General features: G+C 40.3%; 1 protein-coding gene across 7 annotated transcripts in view; it reads right to left on the bottom strand.

Annotated features, from left to right (window-relative positions):
- Vav (Vav guanine nucleotide exchange factor) overlaps nucleotides 1–12,500 on the bottom strand; it is a 52,254-nt gene that overhangs the window by 14,723 nt on the left and 25,031 nt on the right. For 4 of the 7 annotated variants that reach the window (XM_086530707.1, XM_086530696.1, XM_086530702.1 and 1 more), the window contains 7 exons: nucleotides 11,146–11,316; nucleotides 10,286–10,489; nucleotides 3,715–3,834; nucleotides 3,389–3,505; nucleotides 3,164–3,273; nucleotides 1,164–1,212; nucleotides 649–714 (listed from right to left, as the gene is read on the bottom strand). In XM_086530707.1, coding sequence (XP_086386833.1) covers nucleotides 649–714; nucleotides 1,164–1,212; nucleotides 3,164–3,273; nucleotides 3,389–3,505; nucleotides 3,715–3,834; nucleotides 10,286–10,489; nucleotides 11,146–11,316 — 837 coding nt within the window. The remainder of the gene's footprint in view (nucleotides 1–648; nucleotides 715–1,163; nucleotides 1,213–3,163; nucleotides 3,274–3,388; nucleotides 3,506–3,714; nucleotides 3,835–10,285; nucleotides 10,490–11,145; nucleotides 11,317–12,500) is intronic. The other 3 variants (XM_086530710.1, XM_086530715.1, XM_086530721.1) reach the window with 1 other exon arrangement.

The following is a 12,500-nucleotide window of genomic DNA, read 5'->3' as shown; positions in this document are numbered from 1 at the left end:
TATATATGGTATCATATCAAATCAGACGTTGGTATGATGTAGCACAAAAGTGACTCCACATGCCTGCTGCAGAAGGGCTGATAGAAGCAACTTTCTTTTAATCTAGGGTTCTACTTGCCTTACTTGACTCTGGGACCAGACTCAAATCAGCAATTATTACCTTTATAGCTAGGCCTGGGTGCACTATCTGGAAAACTAGGCAAGCCAAACCTAGAGTGGTCTTTGCCTAGATCCTGACAATAATTTTGCAGTCAATAAGGGTTTGATTGTCTTAGAAGTTGAAGCCAACCTAGATGTATTAAGCCTGCAGGAATGTAATGTAACCAAAATGGGGGGGCTAGGCAGCCCAAGTTTGCAGAAATCATAATAATGATAACAGAAAACCAAAAAACACCACAACTTGATATGAGAATTTTGTCTACTAATAATGTGCCTGATGCAAATCCCAACTCTGTTAAAAATAGATAGAAAGGTAATGGTGCAAATGCCATTGCAATGCAACTTCAGAAGTATCAGATATGCAATGCAACGTTCGTCCCAAAGTCGTGGATGCCCCACATGAACAAAAGACATGACATGAGCAAGGCTAAAATAAAATAAAAGGACAAGACACAAAAAGCACTGAATAAAGGTTTTGTTTGTGTGTACCTCTCCTGAAGTCTCCCCCATCGACCATCTATTGGAATTATTATTAGCAAACAGCTGGGATAATCTCTGTCGAAGAACATTTTTATTATTTATTGCTTTGTGATGTTTGTCCTCAGCTATAGTCTGAGACATTTCCTTTGAAGTTGCACATTTTAAAGCACGTGAGTTTAGATTTTTTTTTTTTTTTTCTTTTTTTTGAGAAATAGTTAAATAGAAACTTTTGAAAGTAATTCAGGTTTCCATGGATCCTAACAATAAACACTTATTTTTGATTACTTAAAATCAACTTCAGTAATTGACACATTTAACCAATTTAAATTTAGACTCTTTCACTTAAAATCTTTGAATCAGTTATGTTGTCATTTAGTAATTTTTAATTACAAAACAACTATTTTCAAATAACTCAAGAACTATCAATAAAAAAAGAAATCTATGCGCATTTGATGATCTCTTAAATATTGAAATCAGTCATAAAAAAAAAATCTAAAAAAAAAGAAGGCCCACAAAAGACATACCTTGGCTGATTTGCACATCATCATGACTTTGTCAAAAACAAAAACATATCTGAAAAGAAATAAACACATACCATTAGAGTAATTATCTTTAAAAGCTTTATCTATCTTGCGTGTCTATTTTGGGAAGATGAAGCACCTGATAAGGCAGAAAACATTTTCAAATAAAACTTATGGACTGTAATGACAATGAAATATATATCCTCCTCTCACATACAAAAATGTTTATACCTAATCATTAAATAGAGCAAATTAAAGGTATTGCAGATGTTAGATAAGAGTATCTTATAATGGAGTAGATGGATACATCGCTTGAATATATTCTGGTATGGTCAAGAGGGGAAGTCACCTATCACAAGAGTTCAATATTTCCTTTGCTTTTTTCTCATCTATGCCTTACTCTACATTTTGCAATCATCTGTTATGTTTTAGCATTAAAAAGAAGAAGATAGAAGATTAACAAAATATAAGAGAGGTGAGAATCAGACAAACAGGCGAGTCCAGAGATTCCTTCTATCTTTTCTGGGCATACTTAGACAAAACAATGCACTACTGCACAGACCTAATCAAAAATCAAACAAAGGATATGAAAATTGAAGTGATTATTACATTAACGCATTGGCAGCGGATGGCATGATTTGTTGCAAAGGCAGAGTCGGTCATAGATGCGGATGGCACCGTGCCAGACATGTAAACCAGCCATCCTACTGAACATAAATTTTTTTAATACCGCGACCAATGGGTTAACAAAATCAGGATAACATTCTTGAGAGTTACGGGCAACCATCTACCAATATATTTTCCCCTGTCAATCCTTCTATCCTGTATTCTTAAATTAGATAGAACAAGATGTCTTCTGTCAGTGAAAGGCAAAATATGAAGCACAAATCATAAGCGTAACTCTGGGATTATTTCAGAGCATATATTCTATGATCCTATGAAATATGTAAAAAACTCTTACCTTTGCATAGCAATACTTAATTTCTCATGTTATGCAAGACTATACTGTTCACTTTGGACAGCATTACCAATAACACCATATGTATCCATATGTAGATATGATCTCAGGCAGAATTTGGTTTACGTAGGTTTTAAATGGTAAACTCAAGAGTAGATATCTAACAAAGATGAAGAAAAGGTTTAAAATATTGTTGATAGAATGAGGAGACAGACCGATTTAGATCATTTGGGATCAGTGACATGATGTACTGTTAGTCTACTATATGCAAACTACCCTACATATTTCCTCTTAACCCATTTGCGCCAGTTGACTTGTTATCACATTCAGTGGTTTTTGGGTCAGACGCCGGCGATGAGATATTTAGTCAAGGCTGGCACACCGGGTGATAGAGTGTACAGCGCTCACTGGGGGCTAGTGTGCCCGAGAATCTGAGGCATTAGGCTTATGTGTTCAAATACCCCAGCATTCTGACCATTTAGAGCCGAAACAGCCCCGTCATGAATGGGTTAATTCTCTTCACTCTTTACTTTCATAAATAGACTGTACTGCTCAAAAGAACAAATGGCCTATTCTATGCATTAACCCATTCACACAAGGGCTTATATTTGTGTAATGCTGCTCCTGCTGGCTAGATAACAAGCATGCACAGTGACCATGCACGAGATTTCTCCTGGCACGACACACCTCTGAGTGCTTTTCATCCGCCCACTTCAACTGGGTGATAATAGGAGGTTTTTGTATTTTTATATATTATTTTCACAAGTGAATCAAAATGTGTCTAAACAAATGGAACTCCTATGACTATGTACATATGTAACAATGTAAAACATACATTCTGAGGTAGAGATCATGACGTGATGGGACATGACCTGGTAGGAGCAAAGTATTCACATGACGTGATATCACGTCACTCGGAGCCAATGGGTCAAATGACAGTTGCTTAGGACAAAAAATATGAACGGATTATCTTACACAAATTAACAACTACAATCAATTCATCAATAAAGGAATGTCCTGGACATAAAGGGACTCTTGCTAGTACCTTTTTTTATTGGGTTCTGGGTGACATTCAATCTTTATTTCTCCATCCAGCCTTAGTTTCCCAAGTTCCTCTCGTCGTCTCAGCTCCTCAGGAATGTCCATGATGCTTGTCTGCAAGTTAACAATCCATTTACTAACAAAAATATATGCAATATTTATTCATGCTTTGATAAAACTTTGGACTTTTATACAAACTTTCTGATTTTAACAGTAGTGTATTCTGTACCTGAATATCTTCTATTATCTGTAGCATTTCATTATCCCGTTTAACTTCATTGATGTAGTCAGCTAGGTCCATCATGGCCTCATGTGCCTTTTTTAAATTCTCTAAATCAGGATGGCTCTGGAAAAATAAAAAAAGGATTATACAGATCATAATATTCTCTAGATTTGGAAAACCTTAATCTAATCCACATAGCACCTTCGTTTGAGCTTAGCTCTATTTGCCCATTCCATGTTTTTACTTGGTTATTTCCTATAATTACACAAGTAAAATGCATGTACTCTAAAATATTCTTTTCATTACGAAAAACATTCACACTTTGTACTTACTGCTGATGTATATCGGATGAGTTCCCGTAACAAAAGGTGATATTTCAAGATTCTCTGCAGGGGCACCACCAGATATTCTCGTAACTGGTGCCTTCCATTACTGACTTCACTTTGACACTCCTAGAATCAATGAGGCAATTTAATATACTGAAACTCTTCTAAAAAAATCTCTAATATCATCACAAACTGTAGAAAAGAAGACACAAGAAAATAAATAATAAATCTGGCACTACTCAGTAAATGCAAGCTTACATGAACTAGATCTATTGCATTTATGAAAATATGATGATTTTTAGCTACTGTGCTTGTGTCCAGTAAAACTATACTAGTGTCAAATGCAAATAGAATACAAGTGGAAGCCAGTAAATTAAATAAGGCCAACTGATATATCACACATGAATAGCAATAACAAAGGGAGGGCATTTACAGGCCCCATCAGGGTAGCCCCCATTTTCTTCAATCCTATTTCTATTCTCATTCAGTGTAAGGTAATAATCAGTCCAAATTCATTGCATAGTTTATCTAATGTTCCTTTTAGTAATTACAATTTAATATTAATTTATTAATTCTAACTGTTTTAAAGTGATTGTTTTTTCATTCACTTTTGCATAACTATATTGACCCATTGTGGACGGGTGTCACGACATACATGACACAGGAGCTTTGGCCTGACGACGGGCCTTATGACGTACATGATGTTCGGGGATTTTGGATTATTGTGCTATTTTATTGTGCTATGAGTAAGGAGTAGGTGATGATGGCAATTGTAGTCATGTAATTGCCGTAATATTGAGCAAATCTAACTTCCAAAACCTAGATGGCACCACTTTCTTCTAGCACCAGTAAGAGAGAGAGCCTTAAATGGCACCCATCTACGGTCTCTAGCAAGCACAATCTTTAGAGAGCGATGGCACACAGCAAGTTGACGACCTCTTGTTCTAAAGTACTGCAGATGAAGGATGTGCAGGCAGAACGAGACGAGGAAGTTGACTCAAACCATACCCAGCATCTAAAATGTGCTCCTGTGCCAATAGGGATGACCTTTACTGTGGCACTCACAGTCATAAGCACAGGTTTCCTTCCTCTTCCCTACCTCTTCATGTTATCTTCATTGTAGGTGGTTATATGTTTCGTATTCGTTCATGACAGCACAAAAATACAAAAAAATAAAGTTGCTTTTTGCCCTCCCATAAAACAGGAATACTTCTATCATACTTAGTATAAGGAAAATATTGAGCCGATATGGATCATATACTACAATTTTAGTCAACTGTAGCCTTGATAGAGCCTGTCATATGGCATATACAAGTCTCTAAACACAATAAAACACACAAAAAATAAAACACAAATATGGCTCTAGTTTTATAATGAATGACTAAAAGAGAGTGGGAAAATTAAAATCATGATGCTTCAAGCTGACTCTTTCTGGAATAAAACCCATCCTGGAGACTGGGCAAGTGAATCTATCCCCCCATCCGCAATGGGTTATCTTAACCCATTCACGCCGGGTGGTACAGCGTCTGTACCGCGACCTCTCTGAGCCCGGTGGCCGGGTGGTACAGGTGTGGTACCACAAATTTTTGCTTCGATATTCCGGCTGGTACATACGTTGTACCACCGCCACCTCGCCCACCATAAGTGCCAGAACATGCGTCTTTTTGACTTTTTCTTTTTGTTATCGTGTTTTTGAAGTGACGTCAGAACCCACGTGACTTTCTATGAAGACAGAATTCACGTGACTTTCTGTGACGACAGAATTCACGTGACTTTCTGTGACGACAGAACTCACGTGACTCTGTGACGACAGAACCCACGTGACTTTGTGACGTCAGAACCCACGTGACTTTGTGACGTCAGAACCCACGTGACTTTGTGACGTCAGAACTCACGTGACTTTCTGTGACGACAGAACCCACGTGACTTTCTGTGACGACATAACCCACGTGACTTTCTGTGACGACATAACCCACGTGACTTTTCTGTGACGACATAACCCACGTGACTTTCTGTGACGACAGAACCCACGTGACTTTCACGTACGCGACTTTCGGTGACGTTGCAGCCCGCGTCATCGGAAACTACGTCACTCCGATGACCTGATTCGTCAATTACTTCCACGTAGGGAATTGTGACGTGGTAACGCGGGAAAATGGGGTATAAATAGCCCCCTGGAACACCTCAGAAATCACTCTGCTTTCGAGATGGCTCCCAAGCGCTCCTGCTCCGCTGCCCGCTCCGCTGCCCGCTCCGCTGCCCGCTCCGCTGCCCGCACCCTGTTGCTCTCCACCTCTTCGGAGGATGACCCTGCTCAGGTCTCGAGCACTCCGAAGAGGCCCCGCCCTGGGCCATCCCACCTTCCCGACGACTTCCGTGATCTTCCTCATGCCCGACCTCTGACTGTCTTTGACTTCTCGTCATGCGACGAGGACAGCGACGACGACGCCGACTACCGTCCTCGCAGGCAGTCAGAGGAAGAAGGTCACGGGGACAGCTCCTGTTCGGAGGACGAGCAGGAAGACTACGTCGGCCTGGTGGATACCACGCTGGAGAGCGACGAGCCCTTGTCCGCTTACGTGGACCGTAGGCGAAGCAGGAACGAGCCTGGGACTCCCTCTTTCGTTTGGAGAAAGAGGGACAACTTTCCTCGAAAGCATGCGTTCGCTGCCCATCCTGGGGTCAAGGCCGACCTGGATGGGTCCAGCACGCCACTGGAGATCTTCAGGTGCTTGTTCCCTGAAGATCTCCTCCTCCACATCATCACGGAGACCAACTTGTAAGTAGTCATCATTTACTCACCTTTTGCTCTATATTGTTATATGTTTTGTGTATAGATGTCCTCCCTCAGACAATGTTGGAATTGTTTTACTTATGTTTGATTTTTACTCTTCTGCAGGTATGCTGAGACACGCCCTCCTCCCTCCTCATCCCATATGAGGAAGTGGACTCCACTGTCCAGGGAGGAGTTCTCTGCATACATGGGCCTCCGTGTGAACATGGGGCTGCAGCCCCGCTCGAACTACCGCGACTATTGGTCCACCGACGAGCACCTGCGGTCGTACCTATACTCAGACGTGATGGCGCGGGACAGGTTTGACCACCTCACCAGCCACCTCCATTTCGCCCATTTGGAGGAGGGTGAAGGCGTCCCCGCAGATCGTCTGTGGAAGCTACGACCGGTGATCGACTCCCTGGATTTGACCTTCAAGTCCACCCTCGTGCCCGACAAGGACATCGCCATCGACGAGTCCTTGTGGAAGTTCCGTGGGCGCTTGGGGTTCATCACCTTCAACCCTTCGAAGCGAGCTCGCTTCGGGTTGAAGGTATACAAGCTGTGCGCCTCCACGGGCCCGTCGTCCGGGTACACCTCGTGTTTCCGGATTTACACGGGCCAGGACCGTGGGGACGTGCCAGCTGGGACGAAGGTCGTCTTGGAGCTGATGGAGAAGAGTGACTGTTTGGGGAGGGGTTACAGTGTCTTTGTTGACAATTGGTATACCTCCCCGTCTCTTTTCCACATGCTTCAGGAAAGGCGGACGAATGCGGTGGGTACTGCGCGCATCAACAGGAAGTGGATGCCGAAGGACTTCACCGCACTGAGAAGAGGCGAGATGGACTACAGGAGTACCCCTACGGGCATGCTCTGCGTGCAGTGGCATGACCGTAAGGTGGTCACCGTACTGTCTACGGTTCATCGCGCCTCGGTCGACGGAGACGGAAAGCCCCACGCCATTCTCGACTACAACGTCGGGATGAAGGGCGTGGACGTGGGCGACCAACTTTCCGCCTCCTACCCCACCACTCGGAGGTCGAGGGTGTGGTACAGGAAGGTGTTCTTCTTCCTGTTCGACCTGGCGGTCGTCAATGCCTTCGCCGTTCATCGGACACTAGGCGGCCAGAATTCCCAGAAGGAGTTCCGGTTGAAGCTGGGTAAACTGCTCATCGGCGGCTACCGGTATGGTAACGCGCCGATGACCAGGAGGACCGGCCTTGACGAGGGTGTTCTACCAGGCCAGCTTCCGCCACAGACGAGGGCACGACGACCGCATTCTCAGCAACCCGCCTTGCCAGGGAGTCGGCTTCGATGTCGCGTGTGTTCCCGCAATGGAATACAGCGAAGGACCAAGACGCGGTGCATAACCTGCGGCGTGGGGTTATGCCAGTATGACTGCTTTGATGAGTGGCACGACTTCGTCTGAAGTCGTGCCACTCGTCAAGGTAGTCATGCGTACAGTACATATGCTTTTATGTACCTTCTGATTCTCTACATATGCTTATGTAGTGATTGTTGTTTCTACATATGTTTTTTATGTAGTTTCTTCCATTATATACATGTTTGTATATATATGATTGTATATACATTGTATATACATTGTACATATGCTTTATGTACTTGTTGTTTACCTTTTCATCAATAAAACTTGTTATTCTTTCCATAATTTCTCATTTTCCACCATAAACATACAGTAGAAAGATGGATACATAAGAAAGCAGAATGAACTCAGAACTCAAAGTTATAACCAGTAAAACATAGTGCGATCTTGTAAAATCGTAAAAATCGACTTGTAACTATTTTCGTTTTTTCAGCTTTTTAGCTCATTATTACGTATCAAAGGTAATCACACAAATCGAAGACGAATACATAAGAGAGACGAATGAACTCTATACTCAAACTTATAACCCATAAAACATAGTTCCGGGTTGTATTATGGATGAGAAAGGAAGTTTAGAATCGTGTTTTATTCCATATCATTCTTATAAAAATCGGCCGTAAACATGGCAAATCAGAGACGATTGAAAAAATATTTTTGGAACGCGTCCTCCACTCAGCGCGGCAGACGAAAAACAGCCCGGCGAGCGGGTCTGGCTGGTTTAGCTACCCCCGGCAGAGCGGTGTGGCGACACTCGGCAACCCCCGTCGTGTATGGGTTAACCAGTGAACTGGTAAGCAGATAAAGAAGGGAAAGGTAGATGGAAACTAACAAGAAGAAGAAGAAAGAGTACGTCTCTCTCTGTCTGTTGTAAATGATCAAGACCTTGGCATATTGTATCACAAAAACATCTGTTATACATGATCAAATATAATGGGTTAGTGAATGGGTTAACCCATGGAGTCCTATTCATCACAAACGCGAAAGGCCTGTCAAAAAATGGCAATACTTTTTGCCCATGTTTTTTTTTTTTTTTATTATGAAAGGGATGAATGGAGTGTTTACTAATGCTTCTGATACTGTTCAGCAAGTTTCCTCTAAGTCCATCTACCTTCCCTGTCTTTTTTTTTCATTCTTTCCTGTGAATGAAATAAAGCAAGTGCGACATAATAATTCTGTTACTAAATAGCATATTTCGTGCAGGAATCCCCACACTACCCACCCATCTTTTATCTCACCCATAACCCCTCCCCAAACCATACTCTTACATAACATACAGTATAGTTGCATTATGGTATATCATTGACTTTTAACTATTCATACATCTAAGTGATCATTTCATAGTTTTCAATGGCAAAACATGCTTCATATTGCTTCTTATGTCTTGTATTTCCTCCATCCATATCCACACTATCAGCCCCACATCCCTATGCCCCTAATAGACCTTCCTTTCCCTTAGCCTCAGTTTTCTTTGACTCATAGTATATTTTTGTCTTTTCACTATTTATATATCTGCATGAATAATTTACTGTCTTTCTATGATGCAACATATTTTTTTCTCTACTTATTTGTGCAATATTTGCTTGTTTTTACACATGTGTTTTGTATTCATGGTAGCTTATTTTCCTTAATATTTGAGGGGTAAATGCAACAATTCTTTCAAATGTGAAGAGTAACTGTGATACTTTACACCTGAAATGTGTCTAGGGGGACAGATATGCTGAATGCCATGTAGTCTTTAGAAGTTAACCCATTCACGCCGGTTGACGTGATAGCACGTATTGTGGTTTTCGCGTCAGATGCCCTGGACAAGCTATGAGGGGAAGCCTCGCGCTCGGGTAGAGTGAGCGGGCAACCCAGGCTCGCGGCTTGTGCGCCAGAGAATCTCGAGGCGTTAGGCTTATGCGTTCGAGAACCCCGGTATTGCGACCGTGCAAAGCCGGAATGGCCCCGGCGTGAATGGGTTAAAGGAAAGAAACAATTGTACAGGCTAGAAACCTAGAAATCTGAAAATGCAGTATCCATGCAAAATATGAAATATAGAAATAGTACAATCAAAATCTACTAAAGGGAAGCCTTAGCAAGAGAAAAGAGTCTTCATCTGTGTTACATCGGTTTTTAATAGTAGCATTAACATTAAGGTTAGAATGACTAATAACAGTATTTCAGGTATTTTAGTACAACACTAATATACATGAGGAACAGGAAAATGCAATGAATTATAATGCTATATCAAAAAAATTTCAGTGAAGTGGTATTGTTTTCAATCATTGTCACATGTAACTGAAAACAAATTTATCATCATCTAAAATCCTAACTCAAAATAAACAAGGACAAACAGACACAGACAAAAGCCAAGTTGGAGAAAATGCTTTTTTTGGCATGAACCAAAACTTTTAGAAAATATACTAGAATGGCCTCACCTGAATTTTTTGGCGTGCAGCATCATTGTTCTTCATAGTGTCTTCTAATTCTTGTTGAGCCGAGGTGAGATTAGCACAATATTCTCCATAAATTAGAAGTTTTTCTTGATTATCGAGGAAGACTTGAGACACACTATAGGCATGAGGGTTGTTTTGCGCTTTCTTTAGACCCTGATGTAGAACTCTATGAATCTTGGCTAATTCCTAGAGAGTAAGACAAAAGTGTTTCATTGAATGGACAAATAAATACTCAAATGGCAAAGAAACCATATGATCTTTATAAGACTGACGAAAGGGTACATTAGTCTACACACTTCACAAAATCCCATGATGCTTGGGGGAATTATGTCATCAAAATGTAATAATTCAATGTTCATATAATAAGGGTATCCATAAGTGGCAGTAACTAATAATCTGAAAAATACTAGAAGAAACAACGAATGAGTACACTTACTTTCAAACCCTTCTTGGCATTTAGACACAGGATCATGATTTATTACAATAAGTAGTTACAGACTACAATTTTTCTACAATAGAAATATACGACTGATGTTGAGAGTTGCTAAAATATTTTGTGATGTATGACTGATATCTTTTCTTACACATTGAACAAACTGATAACTAACAACAAAAGCAAAAAATAACAAACCCAAATAATATGCGCGAATCTAAAATATATCCTTCTGAGTTCATAAAATACAAATTTTCACTTTCTATAAGTAATAATAAATAATTTCCACATATGTAAATACTGAAAAAAAGGTGTTATCATACTTAAAAAGGAAGAAAAAATCTATCTCAGAAGAAATTAACAACTTGTCAAATATCTTGTGGAGAAATTATACATTCTCCTGCATTACCGGAATTTTGGAAAAAATCCTCGCAATCTGATTTTCTTCGATTAGTTCTCTAAGCGGTCTGAGGAACTTGTTGGTGAGCATCTCGAGTGCTTCAACGTAATTGTTCTCTGTCTCTATGAGCTCCTGCAGGCAGAGGTCTCGTTTCTCCCTTGGCAAGTCCCTGGTCTGTTCCTGAAAATGTGGAGATGCTTTAATGTTTGAGAGTGAGTGTAAAAAAACAAAACAAAAAAAAACTGACTTTCTCCCACAAATAACTTAAACATCTAAGCTCAGGAAAAAAAAAAAAAAAAAAAAAAAAAAATGATTTGGTGTATGATATGGCAAATAATGACTACAGAGAGAAAAATTAAGTCATCTAAATGCATCGAAAAACTGGAGGAAGATGTTAAGTTCAAGTGATATTTAGAGCGATTATCTGGATTTCCATTTTAATGCACTAGACCTTTCAAACTTGTACTCCTTTACTCTCTCTAAAAATATTCCCCATATCTCCTTGTTTTGGGGGAAATTAGATCAATGTTTTCAAAATCACAAGGTAAAATCTGGTGAAAATACTGTTTTATTTACTTTCTTTATCAACTCAAGGCATAATGTCAAACAAAAAAAAAAACAGTACAGCACACCAGCCAAGGTGCAAGGACTTAGTTCTCCTTCAGCAACTAATAAGCCCAACAAATGGCTGTCAACAGTCAGCATAGCATTTATTTGTATTTGGAAAATATGTTCTCTTTATTTGCTATATGAAAAATAAAGTTTATTTTTGCAATCACTTGAAAACAGCCTTGAGGTGTAATTTAGATGGGGGTTAAACTCCCCTAAAAACTAAACATAAAAGAGGGGGCTTAGTAAGTTTAGGAGGGATTCTTCAAGCCTAAATACTCATTTAACCCATTCGCGCCGGTTGACGTGCTGACACGTGGTCGAAAAAAGCCCCGGACCCGGGTGACGTCCTGGCACGTGCTACATTTTCGGCCCGCGCGCCGGGAGGCCAGTAGCGACGTGCTGAAACGTCCGCATTAGAATGATAGATTATTCTTAGTACAATTCGATTTTCATACTTGATTTGTCTTAGCTACTTTAGTTTATCCTTCTAAATAGTAGAAAATGGGATATAACGTAATATGAATGACGTCTCAGGTACATACGTAATCTTGATTACGGCATGGTGATTTCTGTTTCTGATTTGTTGAATATGATGATCTGAGTCGAAAGGCTATCGTAAAATCAATTGTAATTGGCCGAGGAATAAAAAAAAAAAAAAAAAAAAAAATTATATAACATCTTTTTGTTGCCCCACTAAAAGAAAATGACACTTGAAAAAACATTGCTGTTACTTGCATTCACTTGTATGCACA

Source organism: Penaeus japonicus, unplaced genomic scaffold (assembly GCF_977035675.1).
Source record: "Penaeus japonicus unplaced genomic scaffold, GWHDUDI00000001_assembly GWHDUDI00000003, whole genome shotgun sequence".
Taxonomy (NCBI): domain Eukaryota; kingdom Metazoa; phylum Arthropoda; class Malacostraca; order Decapoda; family Penaeidae; genus Penaeus; species Penaeus japonicus.
Note: the sequence above shows the minus strand (reverse complement) of the source record. Positions and strands in the feature narration are given on the sequence as shown.